The 19,193-nt window shown below is 48.0% G+C and overlaps 2 protein-coding genes across 2 annotated transcripts; one reads left to right on the top strand and one right to left on the bottom strand.

Moving 5' to 3' along the window:
- The first annotated feature begins 1,550 nt into the window (after nucleotides 1-1,550).
- LOC149366887 (uncharacterized) lies at nucleotides 1,551-4,942 on the top strand. Its single transcript, XM_089566012.1, has 6 exons — nucleotides 1,551-1,784; nucleotides 2,813-3,011; nucleotides 3,143-3,554; nucleotides 3,680-3,813; nucleotides 3,897-3,961; nucleotides 4,556-4,942. Exons 1-6 carry the CDS (start codon nucleotides 1,581-1,583, stop codon nucleotides 4,940-4,942), a joined length of 1,401 nt encoding a protein of 466 aa, XP_089422138.1. The 5' UTR covers nucleotides 1,551-1,580.
- A 2,120-nt stretch (nucleotides 4,943-7,062) lies between these two features.
- On the bottom strand, nucleotides 7,063-9,414 carry LOC149366886 (uncharacterized). The gene is made up of 4 exons (XM_089552900.1): nucleotides 9,064-9,414; nucleotides 8,792-8,968; nucleotides 8,499-8,601; nucleotides 7,063-8,356 (listed from the first exon to the last, which is right to left on the bottom strand). The coding sequence occupies exons 1-4, from the start codon at nucleotides 9,264-9,266 to the stop codon at nucleotides 7,235-7,237; spliced, it is 1,605 nt and encodes a 534-aa protein (XP_089409026.1). The 5' UTR covers nucleotides 9,267-9,414; the 3' UTR covers nucleotides 7,063-7,234.
- Nucleotides 9,415-19,193: the final 9,779 nt, after the last annotated feature.

Here is a 19,193-nt window from a genome sequence, read left to right as displayed (position 1 = left end):
TAAGAAAACACACATGCACGCACTCAAAAACACGGAAAAAGAACTCAGCCCTCGATATGTACTGTTAATAACTTCCTGAATTTATTGGGTTCTATTTCAGTAACTATGAAATCGGGTAGGTTACTCCACAATGTAATGGAGCTGGGTAGAAAAAGATTAATTAAATGAGTTTGTGGAGCCATGTATGCGCTGCCAACTTACAGAGTTAAAAAGTCGGCGTGAGGTGGTGCGAAGCGGCGGGTGCAGTACAGAGTTTCTTTGCTGTGGGAAGGTGTAGTACAATTTGTGAAACAAACAAAGCTGTGAAATTTTACGCCGAAGTGCCAGGGGTTGAAGATCAAGGGTATATCGCACTTCATCGCACAAGTTTATTTATTTATTTCAGGTTCCTTCATGGCCCTTGGAGGGCATTAGAGAAGGCAGTGAGCAGTTTACAAATACGTGCAGAATATATACACAACGGGTTATTTAAAACAATAGCTAACGCGCGTATTTAGCAGCATCATTACACAAGATTTCGATGTTAAGAGAATACAAGTAAACAATATTGCAAAAAAGTATGAAACGCGAAAAAACTTTAGGTTTGAGAAACAAAAGTATACAAAGTAGTGTTAAGGCATAAGGTCATTTAGAAATACTCATAACACAAGCTATAATACAAAGCAATGACAACACAGTTAGCAACAGTAAGCGGCAAAAATAACGAAAATGCATGTTTAAAATTGGCGAAATCGCTGTATACAGGATAGCAACGTGAAAATAAATAAAATGACCATTTTATCTAATCTACGACAAAATGATCCCGCAACCGTTTTTTTAAATTCTTCAATGTTGTTAGTAGTAAGTAAGGCTGCAGGTAGGTGGTTCCACTCCGATGACGTCCTGGGAATGAAAGATGCCAAGCAAGCAGTAGTGCGGCAGAGTGGGATGCCGACCTAGATCGCAGCACTCTTTTTCCTCGTCGAATCAGGGCCAAAGAAGACAACAGAAAGTTGGAGGGGGCACTTAAGCTCCTCCCTAAGTGTATCACGCTAAGGCGTAGTGGGTTAATCCCCATATATGCAGAAGATCCCTGGGAGTCCTCATACCCCTCCTGACGCAGTGGTGATGCGCCACTGCCCTGCGATGGCAGGTGCTGCCATCTGTGGGGACTGTATGAGACCCGGGTTGCTCTTCCCGAGACATCAATAATTAATTTAACTACCACCTGCCACGGTGGGCTGTTTGCTCACTATCCGGTGGGCAGGACCCTTATAAAAATGGTCTATAGACAGTCTATAGACTTCTTATTGACTCTACTGACTTCCTATTGATATTGCTTTTTGTCTATTCATAGTCTATAGACAGTCTATAGACAAAAGTCTACTAAAAGTATATGGCCATAAATCTATAGATTGTCTATAGACTGTCTATGGCATTTGTATTGCCTATGGACTGATGTCTAGGATTTGTCTATAGACAATCTATAGGCCTCTTGCATTGCCCAGGGGGCGCTGCGAAAATGGTGCTAAAGAGCGCCCTCTGCCCTCGGCTGGGTAGTACCGGGCTCTGGCGTCTGCTTCAGAAAGCACGTTGGCAGTATGGAGCCGCGACTTTCGCTTGTGCTGCGCCATGGCTTACAACGAATATCGGGCGTCGAAGATTTTTTCAGGGCTGGCACGCTGTGTAAAGGCAAAAAATTATGCAGCGCCAAGTACGTGTACGCTGTCCAAGAAGTAAACGGCGAAGTTTCAGCGCGGTGTCATTCGCAAGTGAAGAGAGTCACGTACGAAGTTGAACTTCAGGTAAGGTCTGCACGCTTCAAGCGCATCAACGCGATTAAATGCTTGCAATATATGAAATCGCAGCAGCGCTAAACAGACATGTATACGGGACTGCTCGAGCGCAGGACGGTACACGCCGCGCCAGCAGCGGTCTTTCAGCATGCCACGAAACGGTGGGCCTCCTGCAGTTTTTGTTCACTGCATCTCGCTAAACAAGTAGTCATGCCTGCTTTGTAGTAGCCGCCATCTGTTCCTTCAGCAAATGCTAACATGATGCAATGCATATATGAGCTCGCAGCCGAATAACGCTGCAGCGCGAGCTTGTGCGCTGCGCGCTTGATGTCGTTTTCTTGATGTAGCTTTTCATCCTTAAAACGACATCGCTCGAACACGTTCGCTGTTATCAGTGATGCCGCGCTGCCACATACGTGCTGGTTTGAGGTCGACAATGTGCACATTTCACTCTCCACGCTGGGCTGCTCGTAGTGGGAAGCGAATTCGCACCTAATCAACCCGCCCATTTGTGGTCTTTTTCACGCACCTGGCCACCTCACCACGTTGCATCGGTCGAATTGTCAATTGTCTCAGTGGCCGGGTCTCCTAGTCGTGAATCGCCAACCATGCCTGCTGCTATGTCGATTTGCCTTAATAGTGCATGGCATATGAATTATACCATGCATTTTTTTTTTGTGCTCTTTGCTGTGTTGTCCATTCCCTTAATATGATCTTTGAATTATGCTGTTCGTTTCTCACATTTTGCTGCTTCCCTGTTGCGCATTCCCTACTGTTTGGTGATTTTCATGGTACACTTTTATTGCTTCCTTGGTCCAACTGCCTATGTAGGGATGTACTAGACAAGTTGTGTTGTAGAATGCATAAATTCTCATTCTACGCCTGCATATGCGGCTGCTCACTACATATACATTTTTTGAGAGAGGTAAGCACCAAAAGAAGACTTTTTTGTCTTTTTTTGGTGCTTGCCTATCTCAAAGAATGTATAACCAGATAGCTCAGCACCAAGTTTTACTAACACTACATATACATTTCAGCTTTCATCTCAGCGTGACATAATCACTAGCAAATGCACATGCAAGGCTGGCTTGGGCAAATGCAAGCATGCTGCTGCTGTGGTGCTGTGGGTGAATGAGTTCCAGCCGGCATCATGTACAGAGGTTCCACAAACCTGGGGCCGCCCTTCACAGAAGCCGAATATAGATGCCAGAGAATCTGTTGAAGACCTGTTCGGTCGTAAGTTTTACCATTTGTCTTTGGGCAGGTACTCTTTTTTATACGTGCAGTTTATGTCTACACATATGTAGTATTATACTGTCTGTTGACATCAACTCAGGTATGTTATCTTCTATCTACCCATGTCGCAGGTCCGAAGAAGATATTCATTGGAGGCACATGCCCCAACCGGGTTCCCCCATCATACAGCTATGAACATTTTTCTGAAATAGCCTGTCCTCACAATGACATCCAAAAAATAGCTTTAATGAGTGCCTCACAAAAAGATGAGAATAGGAGTGTTTCAATAAGTAAAGAAGCAGCTTTGCAAAGTTCTCACCTTTCAAGTCTACAAAAAATGATAGCATGGGAGGCAGACATGCCTGTGTACAATGTAATGGCAGCAGCCTCTAAGACACCAAGCGTGCTGACCATATCACGATGCAACCTCACCACACAAATGACTGGAAAAGAAACAGAGTTCTTTTCTTCTAAAGTGCTGTGTTCCAAAGAGAATGCCGAGGAGATTGCTGTGGGTACAGTCCTGCAGGCTGGCTGCAAAAGGTAAGTCAGCTGAGATATCAATACAATGTTTGTGATTTTACTACATTGCAGCATTTTAAAAGATAATTATAATGCGTAAAATAGGCAGAAAATGGAAAAGTGTTTCATTGTCACTGTTTGCGCAGGTGGCACTATGAACGCAGGATCCGGCTGTCAAGTTCAATCGCCCATTCAGTTGTCGCTAGAAGGCTACCACTAGACACTCTTGGCGAACAAATTATGCACAGGAAGCCTTTCTTTGGGAAGGCAGTTATGCACGGTAAACTGAATGCAGCATGTAAATTGTAATGAGCTGATTTTAGACTGGTGCGCAAAATGTTGTAAATTCCTTCATTTCCTTAGGACGAAAGACTGAAGCTGTAGCCAGGAAACAGTTCGAGCAGAAAACCGGAGTGACTGTTTTGCAGGTAAGCTGTGAGCTGCATGAAATTCTCTTATGTTAGAAAAATTGGTATGTGAGTTGTAATGACTACCACAAATTTCCAGATGAGTACATATACAACTGTTTTTTTTTCAGTAGCACTACATCAGAAAACTTTTTTCTGTTTGAATGTCACGAAGTGTGGATGAAAGCTTAACTCATTAGTTCATAAAACCAAAAAAGCAATCAAATAAAAAATGCCAATTTTAAATGCAGGTTAGCACTGCCAAAATGATATGCTTACCACCAGCATATCTGGCAGTCTTCATTATATGTTGCATTCCAGCACCTACAATGTAAAATAAGAGTAGCAGGTCCCTTTTTGGCAGAACGATCGAATGCAGTGATGCTTCTAAATACATTATGTATAAAGCAGGCCCGCAGTCCGAAGTCAGAATGTTTTACCGTCTTTCTTCATTGAAAGATTGAATGACATAATGCCTTTGACCGCGCTGTAATAAATTGTGAACAGTTTTGTTAGGGAAGTGCAGATTGAAAGCCTTTTGTATCAGTTACGCATAAAAACAGCTTGGAATGTGGCATATTCTGCACTACAAACTCTCAACAATTACAACTTCAGGTTGGGCTCATTGTGCACCTGAAGCAGCCATGGCTGTGTGCCAGCCCCGACGGACTTTTCAAGTATGGAGACCAGACAACGCTGCTGGAGATAAAGTGCCCATACTCCAGGAAAGACGATGTACTTATCGACCACAATAATGAAGTAAGCTTCATCAAGTACATTGTGTACAGAGATGGGCACTTGGCAGTCAACAAGCGTCATCAGTATTACACACAAGTTCAAACTGCGATGTATGTAACGAACACAACACAGTGCTTTTTTGTTGTTTACACTTCCAAGCAAACTGTGACGATTGTTGTTGAGCGTGATGAGCACTTTTTGTCAGAAGCAATTCCCAGACTCGAACATTTTTATTTTAATTTCTACATTAAGCACCTTGTTTAAGGTTCATTTGCTGCATTCACTTATCTCACAGGTGTTCGCAGTGGAGTGGAAGCTAGCATGTGTCAACGGCTTCCAGACTTGTTGCATTGGCTTTTGAGTATGTGAGGTGAGTACACCTACCGAAGCAGTCATCTGACACGTGTATGCTTCTTCAAACAGTGGAAAAAAACTCAGACACGCAGGAAAGGAAATACTCAGTGCTGTGCATGTCCTCTCCTGTGTGCGTCTGGATATTCTTGCTCTGTTTTGAGAACTGTGCATAACCAACTAGACTGCGCATGTACCCTTGTAAGCCTCAAACGTGTAGCCTCTAATACACTGCTAACCACTTTTGATGTTAGTTTGTATAGACCTTGTCTGGCTTCTCAAGAGTTGAAGCAAGATGTGCTGATGTGCGTAGGGGGCAAGTATTTATATCAGTGTAGAGGTACGTGAGAAATGTTTGTGCTGTGATATTTTTTGCATTGCAGATTGATGCCAAGGTTTTCAAATAAATTGTTTTTATTACATGTCCAGCTTCACAATGTTCACTGCTGCCAGCCTGTTGACTCATACTTAGCAGAGAGCCAGTGCATGCACAGGAGCTTGCTCATAAGACACATGCAATGCCTGCAGTTTTACATTGCAGGCTTTTCTTAGTCTTTCCTCACTTTCACAATGACAACAATGTCTACAGCACAGACCACCCGACATGATTGAATAACATGCAATGACGTGCATAGTGTCAGCTCATGTTATGGTAACGCACATCACAGCCCTCTGGCCTGCATCCACTAATGTCACATATGTCACTGCAACACGCCATGGCAATGTGCTATGCTGAGAGCTCTCAACACAGTAACGTCGCATACATGCTCTATACCAAAGAAAACGGCAAATACTGATGAATAAGGCATATTGTTGCCACCACAGATAACTACCACTAAACCTACACAGAGGTAACCATCATATGAATGCAGCTATACAAACTGACACCCAATGTGTTTGAACCCATCGACAGATATGAGACGCAATCTGTCAATAGCACTGTGGTCGCCCATGCTGCCAGAAAGTATTCTCACTCCCCTGCTGCTTAATTCCCTCTAACTAAACACTATTTCCCACAATTCCTTTCTCCGATTGCATCAGCCCGCAATGAAACAATCCTGCAAGTTTTTTTTCTTTTTGGAACATAAGTTGGGCCTAGGCAAGAACGAAAACTAAGTTGATGTGGTACTGTGCACTAATGTACCACACCTTCCAGCATGCACAAAGCTGAATTATTTATCATAACACCCACAGTGTCATTGAGTGGCACTGCAGAGGAGAGGTTGAAAACAAAAAAAAAATACACGGAAAACCACTGCAGATTAGGGAAAAAAATAAAGTTCTGGCTGTAACAACACATGTACACATAAATATCATGGCAAGAAAAGACTATGCATCATTAGACAATATGGGCACTACCTGTTCAGGCATCTTTTTGCATTTGGAAGAACATGGAACAAAATCCCTGCTGTAGTGGCTAAATTTCAACAAAGGCAAACTGCAAACACACCAGCCTACTGTTCATAATAAAGAACTCCAGATGGCAAGAATTAATCTAGTGCCCTCTAAGACGGTGTCTTTCACAGGATATCAGCAGCTTTCGAACATTAAGTCATATATACATTAAAGCGCCTAAGGAAACACCACAGCTATTTAAAGGTGCATTGAAGAGGAATCTGAACTCGTCTTTTTGCCTCGGGAAACTGCGACTTATTGCCCTCTATGGCCGATTTCCCTAATTAAATCGAATTAACGTCTGGCTCCCGCCTTTATTTTTCGAATTCTCCCTGTACGGTGGGCGGAGTCAACCAACACGTGGAGTGCCTTTTCAGCCAGCTCCGTGGAGGCTTTGCTTTCACTTTACTTAGTTTTTTAGGTTTCCATGAATAAACAGTTTCATTTGCAGATAATATAGCCGCAATATAAGCCCGCAGAAATAAAAATACGCGCAGACTGTTTGCTTCTAAGGATTACTACGTATCACTCCGCCAATGGCAGAGCGGCAAGCCGCCACGGGACTGGGTGAAAGGCACTCCACGCGTTGGTCGACTCCGCCCACCATGCGGGGAGAATTAAAAAAAAAAGGCGGGAGCCGGACGTTAATTCGATTTAATGAGGGAAATCGGCCACACAGGGCAATAAATCGAGGTTTCTAAGAATGCTAGGAACGTGTAGATGGAGTTCCCGCGGCAGAAAGACGAGTTCAGATTCCTCTTCACTGCACCTTTAAGTTCAAATTAAAAGGCCACATTCTTGTCATTGTACTTATGTCATTGCAATTATATGAGGTTGAAGGTTTGCTAAAACACAGCACATATGGAAAACTTCCTTCATAGATGAAATAAGTGAAATTGGAACTTCAGATTTCAGGATTCCGTAAAGCTTAATTCTTTGGATTACCCTTTCAACATGAATTCGCACAGATGCAATTCTGTAGGTTTGTTCCATTTCTTCAGGAGAAAATGGGACGCCACTTCCAGCTGAAAAGGGCGGCATTATCATTACTACTCCTTTGTTAGCAAGTTGTGTACGAATGCCAGGGAAACCTTTGTCCGACAATATCATGTCGTCTGGTTCAATGAGCTGCAGAAAACCAGACTCAAGAGTGATTTGTGTGTCAGAGCATCGTCCACCGAAAGGCTCAGAAGCAAAAACTACCATTCCATTAGGAATAATTGCAACTAAAAATTTAAGTGTGTAACAGCCCTTGTATGAAGAAAACAGCATGTGCTGCTGCCGAACTTCTGACGGCGTCTCAGTTTTAACTTCGGTGCAGTCAATGATCAGAGTGCACTGCGGGTAATTTTTCTTGAAGCATTCAGGCTGTGCAAGTTTTATGTCTTCAATAGGGGGCTTATAAATCCAATCTTTTGTTATTTCTGCCAGTGTGTTGAGAACTGAATAAAAAATACGGCAGGCAGTGCTCTCATGCACCCCAAACATGACACCAATGGCGGTAAAAGATACTCCGAGTTTCATTTTCATAAGAAACATCAGAAGTTTGTTCTCAACTGTGACATCAGTTGCTCTTTCCCGGACAGTTGGTAAAAGATTAAGCAATAATGAAAACACATTGCTGTCCACCCCACACAAACTTCGTAATGCATCGGGGGCACTTACAATGCTTTCAAAACCCGAGAAGTAGCAAACCCTCAAGTGCGGGCCAACTGCACGTGTCACCGTCTGCTGGTCATCAGTTTGGGATGACCTTTCACGTTGCTGGGTGCCTGCAGAAGGCAAGCCGTCTTTCGGAGGTGTGGGGTGGCAGGCTTCATCACCTTGGGTTGATGCCGTGGGAAAGCCTCCATGTACATCTGCTCTTGTGTGGTCATCAAGAACCTCGGTGCAGTCGGAACACTCTGCAGTCGGAACACTCTGGGTTGATGGCTGCATGGTAAGTAAAAGGGGCAAAAATGTAAAGACTTCAATAAGTACAGGTTTGTAATGTAAAGGATGTGATAATGTTCAGAAATGCAAAATTATACATCAACAACGCAAGTAGTTCTGCTTAGAAAAATTTTATGCTTACATCTTCGTTTCTCTCGTCGAAGATTTCCTCGGACGCAGTTTTCATATCTGGGACGTTGCTCCCAGCAGCGCAGAAACTCTGCTTAAGGCCCCTTTTCCGCCACCTAAACGTTTGGAATGACGAGAAAAAAAAATCAATTGAAGTACTAAAATCTGACGCTTAACTGCAGCAGACGGCAGCAGACGAAACAGGAGTCATCTGGAAGCACTACAGAGCACAACAGCAGCAGCAGCCGACGCTCCCTACCACAGGATAACCAGCGGATCACCTGGCGCATAAAACGGCCTACTCACCTCTGAAACCGTTCCAAGTGACTTGAAGAGTCGGGCAGATGAGGCCGGCTGTAGACCGCGGGGAAGATTGTGGGGACATATGCGGGATGACTGGCCGAATCGTTTTTCTTGTTACCCACAAAGTGGCGACTGCATATTCTGGTGTTCGGCACTGCATCCCACGGTTTGCCGTCCGGTCTGCATGTGCAAAAAGAAAGAATTTCAGCAACGCGGATAACCAAACAAACATCAAGGCAGGCGAAGCAGCCAGCACAACGCGAAGGTTCGCTTACTCAGTGCGTCGAACTGCAGCTATCCAGCGCGCCCGGCGCTCCGCTTCGTGAGACGAAGGAAAACGATGGAATTTCACACTTGGATCCAGACCTTCTTGCTCGTGGCAGCCCACGACGCAGCAGTACCGACGGTGACGCTTTTTGGAGACTGAGCGAGGTCTTTCGGGCGGATCGGCGTCGCCGATTCCTTCTGCTGCCTGCATTTCGTCCAAAGGCACACGGAGCGTCGGTTTTCCAAAACTAAGGCACGGTCGGGCCGCGGCGTGGTCGGTCAGAAGTGACGAGCCTTGTTGCACTCACAACAGCTTAGAAAAACGTGCTAATCGACGCAAAACGCAGGCTAGAAATGAGTGCCGCCACAGCCAGGCCTCACTACTGACCCAACGTGGTACTACCCAGCCAACTTTTCCTTGCCGCCACCAGGCGCCGCCACGTTACCTCAAACTCCAGCGCAAGAGGCCTATAGACTTTATAGACAGAACTCCATAGACACTCTATAGACTGTCTAAAACTTTTTTGTAAGGGGACCCCGCAAGGTCACGTGACCTGGGTGGCCCACCGGCCTCCTAGGTTGCTCTCTGGGGACCACCTGCCAGATCCATGCTCGGGATATTTCGCTCACAACGCCTACACCGACAACCCCCACACCGACGTCTACAGTGGATTTTCTGGTGAACGGAGGGAGCATTTAATTATGTCGTGTCAATAGCCCCTCAAATATCTGAACACTGATGCGACTATCTTTCAAACAATTATTGCAGTAATTGAAAAGGTAGTTCACAATGGTGTTTTGAAAGTAGAACGAGTGTTTCATGAGCTTATTAAATCAGCAGAGATAGTTTTCACGAACAAAGCACTGCGGAGGCATGCTGTGAAACGGTGCTCCCCCATCCTTATACATGGCGTCCGGAAAGTCGGCCGAGTTTGCTGCGCGCAGTAGCGGGACGCTGGTGCTCTTTCCTTCCCAAGGATGGAGTGGAACGGAGGAACACGTTTTGCAGTTCACGGCGTTTTGAGCGTTCCAGATCGCCGCTGCCTTCGCAACGCTGCAAACGACTTGTAAGGTGGAGCATAGTGTAGCTTTTCATTCCTGTCGCTTTTATATGTTCCTGCTTGGGCCAAATAGCTAGGCCTGCAGTATTTTCAAACATATAACAAATACAGTGAATTCGAAGAACATACGAAGTTATAATTTTAATGTAAAAAAACATTGGTATTGTGCGGCAAGCTTGAAGTCAACAAAAACCAAGAAGAAAATTTCTTTGCCCCTTGACTGTTCTCAGTGGTTGTTGACTTCGTGTGCGTCAAATCTACAACAGAAATTTGTTTTCTTACACAATGAACTTGTGGAAGTTTGCGGTCGGTGTAACCAACCAGAGAACGCAGTTCTCTCGGCATCCGGTATGGCCCTCCGCGAGCTGAGCGCGAGTACCAGCGACAGGAGGCGACAGGCCATCGAGATGCGTATGTTTTCCGACGCTTGTCGCGGCGCGGCGCTGCGCTCGGAAGCCTCGGATGTGCCCATGGAGATCTGTCTTTGGGGTAATTTTGCGTTTTGAGGCATTACTCCACTACTTTACACGCTCCTGCGTACCCGAAGGCTCGACATTTTCGCCCTCTACTTTATATATAGTTTATATATATTTTCACGACCAGAGGAGCCGTGAAGGTAGACGTCGGGAAGAACCCAAGACCGGGAGCCTTCTTTTAATTATGGAGCCAGCCTCCACGACACAGAACAGAACAGCGCGCCACGAGAGCCCACCGCCGCTTCGTCGTCGTCTTCGACTCAGCGCGGAGGCCGCGCGGCGCGTTAGGCGCGTGGCATTATTCCCCCCCGCGAAAGCAAACATCGTCTCGATGTGGAATGCGATATGTACAGAGAGAGGAGGAGGAACAAAAAAAAGACTGGGGGTGAGGTGAACTATACAGTGCGCGCTAGATGACATGCAGGAAGAGTCAAGTTCACACGTGGGGTAAGGGGAAAAGGTACGAAACAGCGTGAACACAGCGCTCAGTCACGCGAAAAGTACGGCTTTAAGCGCACTACATGCACGATTTCAGGCCGTTGACGCTGAGGGCCGGCGACCACAGTTCCATGGGGGACAACTTCGTAGTTGACGCTGTTCAGGCGGCGCAGGACTCTGTACGGGCCAAAATACCTATTTAAAAGCTTTTCGCACAATCCCTTGCGGCGCACTGGTGTCCACACCCACACGTGGTCGCCCGGCTCGTAGTGCACGTCCCTGTGCCGCAGGTTATAGTGTCGGGCATCGGCGGATTGCTGGTCCTTGATGTGCAAGCGGGCCAGCTGACGGGCCTGCTCTGCTTGCTCCACGAAGTGGCCAGCTTCAGGGGGAAGCTCTGCGTCGCCGTACGGCAGCATGGCGTCTAGCATCATGCGGACCTAGCTCTGCCATACACGAGACGGAACGGGGTGAACTGGGTGGTTTCCTGCGTCGTGGTATTATATGCGAAGGTGACGTACGGCAAGACCTCAACCCAGGTTTTGTGTTCAACGTCGACGTACATCGAGATCATGTCCGCCAATGTTTTGTTGAGCCGTTCCGTTAGACCATTGGTTTGGGGATGATACGCTGTTGTTGGTCGATGAGCAGTATGGCTAAGCGCTAAGATGTCACGTAGGACTCGGGCTGTAAACGCCTTGCCTCGGTCAGTAATGATGGCCGATGGGGCGCCGTGTCTAAGCACGATGTCGTGCATAAAGAAGTGGGCAACTTCGGCGGCAGTACCTCGCGCAAGGGCCTTCGTTTCAGCGTAGCGGGTCAAGTAGTCTGTGGCGACTACGATCCACTTGTGGCCGGAAGACGAGAGAGGAAATGGCCCCAGAAGGTCCATGCCGACTTTGTCGAATGGTATTTGTGGCGGCTCGATGCACTGAAGCAGTCCAGGAGGCTTGAGCGCGGGTTTTTTTCGCCGCTGGCATTGCCGGCATGTCCGGACATAATGCCTGACACTTGAAGTTAGGTTGGGCCAGTAATAGTTCTGCCGGATTCGGGATAAGGTGCGGGTAACTCCAAGGTGGCCGGAAGTCGGTTCATCATGGCAGGCAAGGATGACTTCATCCGATAGATCGGACGGGATGACGAGCAGATAAGTTGTCGGACTTGAAGTAGAGTTCTTTTTATAAAGCACCCCTCTCCGCAGGCAGAACGACGATAGTCCACGAGCTAGGTTTCGTGGTATTTCAGGGCACCCACCTTCGAGATGTTCGATGAGCAGACGGAGCTCGGCGTCGGCACGCTGTCTGGAAACGAGCTCAGATGTGCTGACCGCTCCAAGGAAGCTATCATCGTCGGTGGTGTCTTGCGGAGGAGGTTCGACGGGAGCGCGTGACAAGGTATCAGCGTCGGTGTGCCACGCGCCTAACGCGCCGCGCGGCCTCCGCGCTGAGTCGAAGACGACGACGAAGCGGCGGTGGGCTCTCGTGGCGCGTTAGGCGCGTGGCAATATACTTTATAGTTTATATAGAGTCCACACCACACACTCAACCAAAACGTGACAAACAAGTTTTTAGAAGTTACACTGCGTCTTTTCGGACGGCTCCTGATATCAGTACCGCTACTTTTTTTTCTGGCGACAGCATTTCCTTGCGTTTGTGAAATAAACCCCGAAAAAAGTCTGCCTAATTTTCAAGAAAATAATTACCGACGACTACAACCCATAATTAAAACTTATTAGCAAAAACGAAAGCAAAAACGAAAACCGAAATCTTCAACCCCTAATTAAGACTCATTAGCACCTCGATGAACCTTACTGCGTTTCTGCGATCTAAGAGTATCCCGCCGCGGTGGCTCAGTGGTTACGGCTCTCGGCTGCTGACCCGAAAGACGCGGGATCGAACCCAGCAGCGGCGGTCGAATTTCGATGGAGGCGAAATTCTAGAGGCCCGTGTGCTGTGTGATGTCAGTGCACGTGAAAGAACCCCAGGTGGCCGAAATTTCCGGAGCCCTTCACTACTGCGTCCCTCATAGCCTGAGTCGCTTTGGGACGTTAAAACCCGTAAACGCAAACCTAAACCGATCTAAAAGTAACAGCCCCGCCGCGGTGGCTCAGTGGTTACGGCGCTCGGCTGCTGACCCAAAAGACGCGGGTTCGATCCCGGCCGTTGCGGTCGAATTTCGATGGAGGCGAACTTCTAGAGGCCCGTGTGCTGTGGGATGTCAGTGCACGTTAGAGAACCTCAGGTGGTCGAAATTTCCGGAGCCCTTCACTACGGCGTCCCTCATAGCCTGAGTCGCTTTGGGACGTTAAAACCTATAAACCTAAACCGATCTAGGAGCAACAATTACTGCTTCTTCACCGGCATCACTCACACAGTAGAAAACATGGTGAAACACAGCAACGCTGTTGGGGCTTATTTTCTTAAGAAACACACCTATATCGCCGGTTACAACATCCCGGTGTCTCTCTCGACAGTCAGTCGCGGATCCGGTCGGATGCGATACGCGAGGGTCCTTCGCGACTGTCGTTTCGCGTGTCCCCGCTGTCTTCCTGGCGACCGGACCGTCCGCGATACACAAGGCTATGCGGCACCACTCTCCACATCGCCAGCCAGGCAGAACGTTTCGGGTTTAATTGTTATCTATTCGTCGGAAGACGGCGGCGGACCTTGCGGCGAGCGAGGTGGAACTTAACGGCTGCATTGTTCCTCCCGGCGACGGCGTGCCTCTCGAAACAGAGAAGGACGTCGTTCGGCACATGGCCCTCGCACACGCGTGTTTTTATGTTTTTGTATGGTATAGAGGTTCCGGGCTGGTTCCCCCTAGCTGTTGACTGTGGGCGTCCTCCTTGCAGCGAGCGCCAGTTCCCCCTAGCCGTTGCCCGTGGGTGTCCACCTAGCGGCGAGCGCCGGCAAAAGATATAGGAGAGAGGGATCGGGCGGCGCTCCGTAGGCGAAAATTAATTTGGCCGCGCTGTTCCACGGGGCTGACCAAGCGTGGAGACCAGAAACCCAAGTGAAGGAGTGAAAGAAGAAAAGCGGGGGGGGGGGGGGGGGGGAGGAGAAGGTACTGGCAACGAAAGGCGTCATGCAGTGTGCGGACGACCTGTGAGGAGGAGAAACGGAGCGATAGCTGTAGCATACATTGAAAAGAAGACTGTGTGGTATAGCGAGGTTCCTCACCTTGTCTGGGAGGAAATGCTGAAAGAACAACGACACCTGGCTCACGTAACGCGGAAGAAAGGAGCCAGCTTGTAAGAAACTAGATGTTACTCTTGGTTTTGCTCGCATTGTTTCGATGATAGCCTGTTCGAGGACTGTTTCTGGGATAAACGGTGTTGGTTAGGTAGCACGCAACAATAACTTCCGTCTTCTTCTACATGGCTGAAGAAAGTATTGTCCAGACCAGACAGAGTACGGTCTTGATCCATTTTAGACGGGTTATACGAAGCTTTACGCAGTTATCCGGGAAGAAGGGCTCTGCCAAGCTGAAGACCTTTCCCACTTATGTGCCTTGTCGTTGCCGCTTCCTAGAAGAAAGAATGCCGAGCTGAGACAGCGCACAGAAAAAGCGCGGACAGGGCACGCCAGTGGCTTCGACCGATTGACGTTATGCCGCCGCCGTTATTCCTACTGAGGCAAAAGCCTTCAATGGCTCATACTGTCGACCGTTAACAAGGGGTTTCACACGCGTGTAACTCTGGAACTAAAAAAGATAGAAGAAAACCAACGGTTGCTTCAGATAGAGGAGGAAGAAATGAACATAGAAACCAAGAGTGATGACTGTAGGTTAATTAATTCATTGATTATAGGCAACATTGATTATAGGAAAAAATGTCGAAATTGCGTCGAAATAGCACGTACGTCGATATAGCCACGGGAACGGTGTGACGTCACATTCATCGATAGTCGTCACGGCATAGTGAGAATTGTCACAGAATGGTAGGAAAAAAGTCGGATTTGTGTCAAATTAGATGGAGAAATGTGTAATTAAGCGCAATTAACACTTAGGATCCCCGAAAGATGTACAATTTGGGCATCGATACAGCCACGGGAACGGTGTGACGTCACATCCACCGGAAGTCGTCACGGCATAGTGTCCTCGGCTTTCGCCTCTCAACACTTTACTTGCTAAAAAGTGTCCACGCAATTTTTAAGCCGTTTTCTTTCGTCTGCCACCGCCTCTGAAGTCACCTTATAGCAGGTCTCAAGGCATTAACCATGACGTCATAAGAATCGGTCGACGCCATTGGCTGGAAGGTCTCCTTTGAGGTGTATTTGCCGCTGCATTCTTGAGTTGTATCCGACTACAGCTGGGCTGCTGTGTGCACCAGGCGGAAGCACGATGGAAGTGGTAGCGTTACATGTATAACGTGCTTGTCAAAAGCAACCAGGCAACGGAGTTTGTTTCTTTGCCACGTAGATCGGCACTTGTGGTACCCTTTAGGTTCTAAATATGTGCAGCCATAATTTATATAATAGCATTATATGATATGATTGCATACATGCCATTTATATTAGTTTATATTCTGAATCTGATTTATGTAATATTGTTATTGTTGCTACTTTCCAGTGACTTGGCAATAATTTATATGTGTTTCTATTATGTATCTGATGTATGTGACATCGTTAATGTTGCAGCTCGTTGTTTCTTTTGTGGTTTTTACACCGTTTAGTGTGATTAGTACAAACCGTTGTTTATAGTATGTCCTCATTTTATGTCACTATAATATCATTACCTGTAGTTTCTTTTTTTATTTTATGTTAGCATTTCTGGCGTCTTCATTGTATTATTTGTCTTTTGGTTAGTGTCGGTTGTAGCTGTGGGTTGTTGAGCGTTGTGTCACCAGTTCAAGTGTTTTTCTTCAATTATGTGCAAAGGAGTTGCCGGCGCCATAATCAGGCACCGACACCTCCTTTTAAGTCCATGTCAATAAAATAAAACAGAACCCTTGTCCTCACTTTCAAGACATTTTGGTGTTTAGGGGCGCCATAAGGGTTCCACTGTGCACAACAGCACACTTCAGCCACGGCTGCAGGCGACTGGGGCGCTATAGTTTGCGCAAAAATCTTGCGGGGGTTTCGATACTGCCTGGGATGCTGTTATATGCCACCCTGGACAGAATGTCGCAGAGATCTATCGACTATCCGTCGCTGCAGTTTATAACCAGCCGAAAGAAATATTATAAGCAGGCGACAGACAGGAGCATATGCAGTCAGTGCCATCTGGCATGAAACAAGGAAAATGTTGCATGACATGCTGTGGGCGGCTGTACGCATCCACTATACAGCTCTCGTCACATGGGACGCCTGCAGGCGTGGAAGCCGTTGTCCGCATGAGACAGCGACTGACGCGCCAGAAAGAAGACGCTGGCGAGAACTCCAGGAGTCGTGACAACATTTATGTGCGCATATAATCGTTCCAATGCATGATGAATAAGTTAGACAGCCAGAGCAGTACAGTGGACCTAAAAATTAACATGCAGGAAACTAAAGTAATGTTCAACAGCCTCAGTAGGGAACAGCAGTTCACGGTTGGTAGCGAGGTGCTAGAATGATAAGGGAATTTGTCTACTTAGGGCAGGTAGTGACCGCTGATCCGGATCGTGAGAGGGAAATAACCAGAAGAATAAGAATGGGGTGGAGCGCATATGGCAGGTTCTCTCAGACCATGAATGGCAGTTTACCAATATCCCTCAAGAGAAAAGTATACAACAGGTGTATCTTACCGGTACACACGTATGGGGTATAACGTGCAGGCTAACGAAAAAGGTTCAACTTAAGTTAAGGACAACGCAGCGAGCTATGGAAAGAAAAATGATAGGTGTAACGTTAAGAGATCGGAAGCGGCCGGAGTGGGTGAGAGAACAAACGCGCGTTAATGATATCTTAGTTGAAATCAAGAGGAAGAAGTGGGCTTGGGCAGGGCATGTAATGCGAAGGCAGGATAACCTTAAGGGTAACGGAGTGGATTCCAAGAGAAGGCAAACGTAGCAGGGGGCGGCAGAAAGTTAGGTGGGCGGATGAGATTAACAAGTTTGCGGGGATACAGTGGCGGCAACTGACAAAAGACAGGGTTAATTGGAGAGACATGGGAGAGGCCTTTGCCTGCATGCAGTGGGCGTAGTCAGGCTGATGATGACGATCATCGTCATAGTTCTCCAAAGGCGGATATGTGCATCAAGTTGAGATTTGGAACACGGTGCCGACGTTTCGGCACCTGTAAGCTGCTCTCTCCAACCACATCGAAATAAGCGCACCGGGTTCACAAGGTCCTTCAAAGCAGTCTCGCCGGCGCGTACTAACGGCCTCAGTGCTTTCCTATACCATCGGTCACCGCCGTCTCTCCTTGGCCTTTCAAAAAGGCCGTACACGGCACTCATAGGCGGCGTGCCACGCTGTTCTCGGTTAGTGCGACAGACCGTTTAATACGCTTTTCGCGCCGCTCGCAGAGTAACGCTCCAAGGTCAGATTTCCGCGAAGCCGGCCGCCGTACCACAGAAGCGAACGGGGCGGTGCCGGGGGCGTCAATAAAGAAACGTTCGCGCTGGAGGTCAGTTGAGATGCCGTCGCTTGTTCGCTTCGAGGGCAAGAACGAAAAGAACAGCGCGGCCACTGAAGCGTGTCCGCGAGATGGACAAGTGATGAGCGATTCGCGCTTCCCACGAGAAGCGAGATTGAACGGCGCGAATGCGGGCCGCACGCGAGCGGCGCTTCTCTTCATTGAGGACGGCACAGCGTTCCGTTGAGACATCCGCGCGATTGGCTTGTGTACACAGCGGACGTCACTGCTCTCCTCCGGGGACAGCCTCATCAGGGAGCGCAATTCCAGAAAGGCGTCCTCCGCTGAGTTCTCTAATAACTTGCCACCGTTGTTCGCCTGTCTCCGCATCACAAGCTGCTTAGTTCTCCGACGTGTCACGGTCTCCTTTTGTCGCTGCTGTCGCTGAATATGACTGAACTAAGTTGATTTATGACGCAGTGCATACGGCACCTTAAATCTACTTTTTGTGCGGAGCGCAGCTCAAGAATGATCGCAGGAGTTCTCCAGTAAAAAAAGAAAAACGAAAGGAACGAGCCGCATTCTTAGTCGGCCTGATTTAAGTGACAGCCGTTTACGACGCCCGGAAAAAGAGTCTTATCTCTCCCTTTCTCTTAAGAAAGCGGTTGTGTCGACTTGGTTAGCACTTCATTCCACTAAGACGTCTACTCAAAGCGCCGCACAGGGTACTGGCACTGAATCTTTTAAAGGTATGCATACGGGGACTTAGGAAGGAAAAGGCCTGGAGACAGGAAGCAGCGAGTCGCAGCCTCTGACTTTCTCTCTCTCTCCCCCAGCTGGGTTTCTCCCTCCCTCTGTGCCAGTGCGCCGCTGTTGCGGCGGCTGGCAACAAATCCTCGCGCATGACAAGTCGTTCAGGCGCGACGAGGAGACGAAGCTGCTCGCGACGTTTCGGCGTGGGCTCTGCTCTCCCCTATTTTTTCGCACGCCCGGCGGCGGCGGCGAAACGTCTACGCGATGGAATGCCGCTGCAGCGCCGTGCGTTTATTTGCGCCTTCTTCCGTCACAGCTCCTCTGTGAGTGAGTGCGTCTGTATGTGTGTGTACGTCTACGTACACACTGTACATCCTTCCTTCCACAAGTCCGTCCGATGCTGTTGCTGCGGACGCCGCGTCTCTCCTCGTGGTCATTAATCATCCTCATCTTCGGCTCTTTCCGATTTCTTTGTTTCTTGGCTCGTTCAGCCCCCCCCCCCCCCCCCCCCCCTTCTTTCTTATGCCGACACCAGCCTGCGGCTTCCACTAGCGTTACTACGACTTCCACAGCCACCTCGGCATCGCCTGTCCATCTCCTTTCCAGCTTTCGGCAGCTCCCCCTTCGCCGCTTCCTTCCTTCCTTCTTCTGTTATTCTTTACTTCCCCTTCTTTCTTGTCCATCAGCCGCGCTTCCCACCACGTCAGGAACTCGCGGTTGACGTCGTTTCAAGCGGCAGAGCGTCTTCTTCTTTCGCTTATGCGTTTGTTGTCCATTGTCTTGTTCGGTGCCGCCGTTGGTGGCGCCACACAGCTGAGACCGACGCGGGAAAAACTGAAGGATACGGAATTCCCGAGGAAACGTACTTTGCGCATTTTTATTTTTGCGCTCGTCATCTTCAGCACGTCCATC

Source organism: Amblyomma mixtum, chromosome 1 (assembly GCF_055824585.1).
Source record: "Amblyomma mixtum isolate Tamu chromosome 1, ASM5582458v1, whole genome shotgun sequence".
Classification (NCBI taxonomy): domain Eukaryota; kingdom Metazoa; phylum Arthropoda; class Arachnida; order Ixodida; family Ixodidae; genus Amblyomma; species Amblyomma mixtum.
This window is presented reverse-complemented; position numbering and strand designations above follow the sequence as displayed.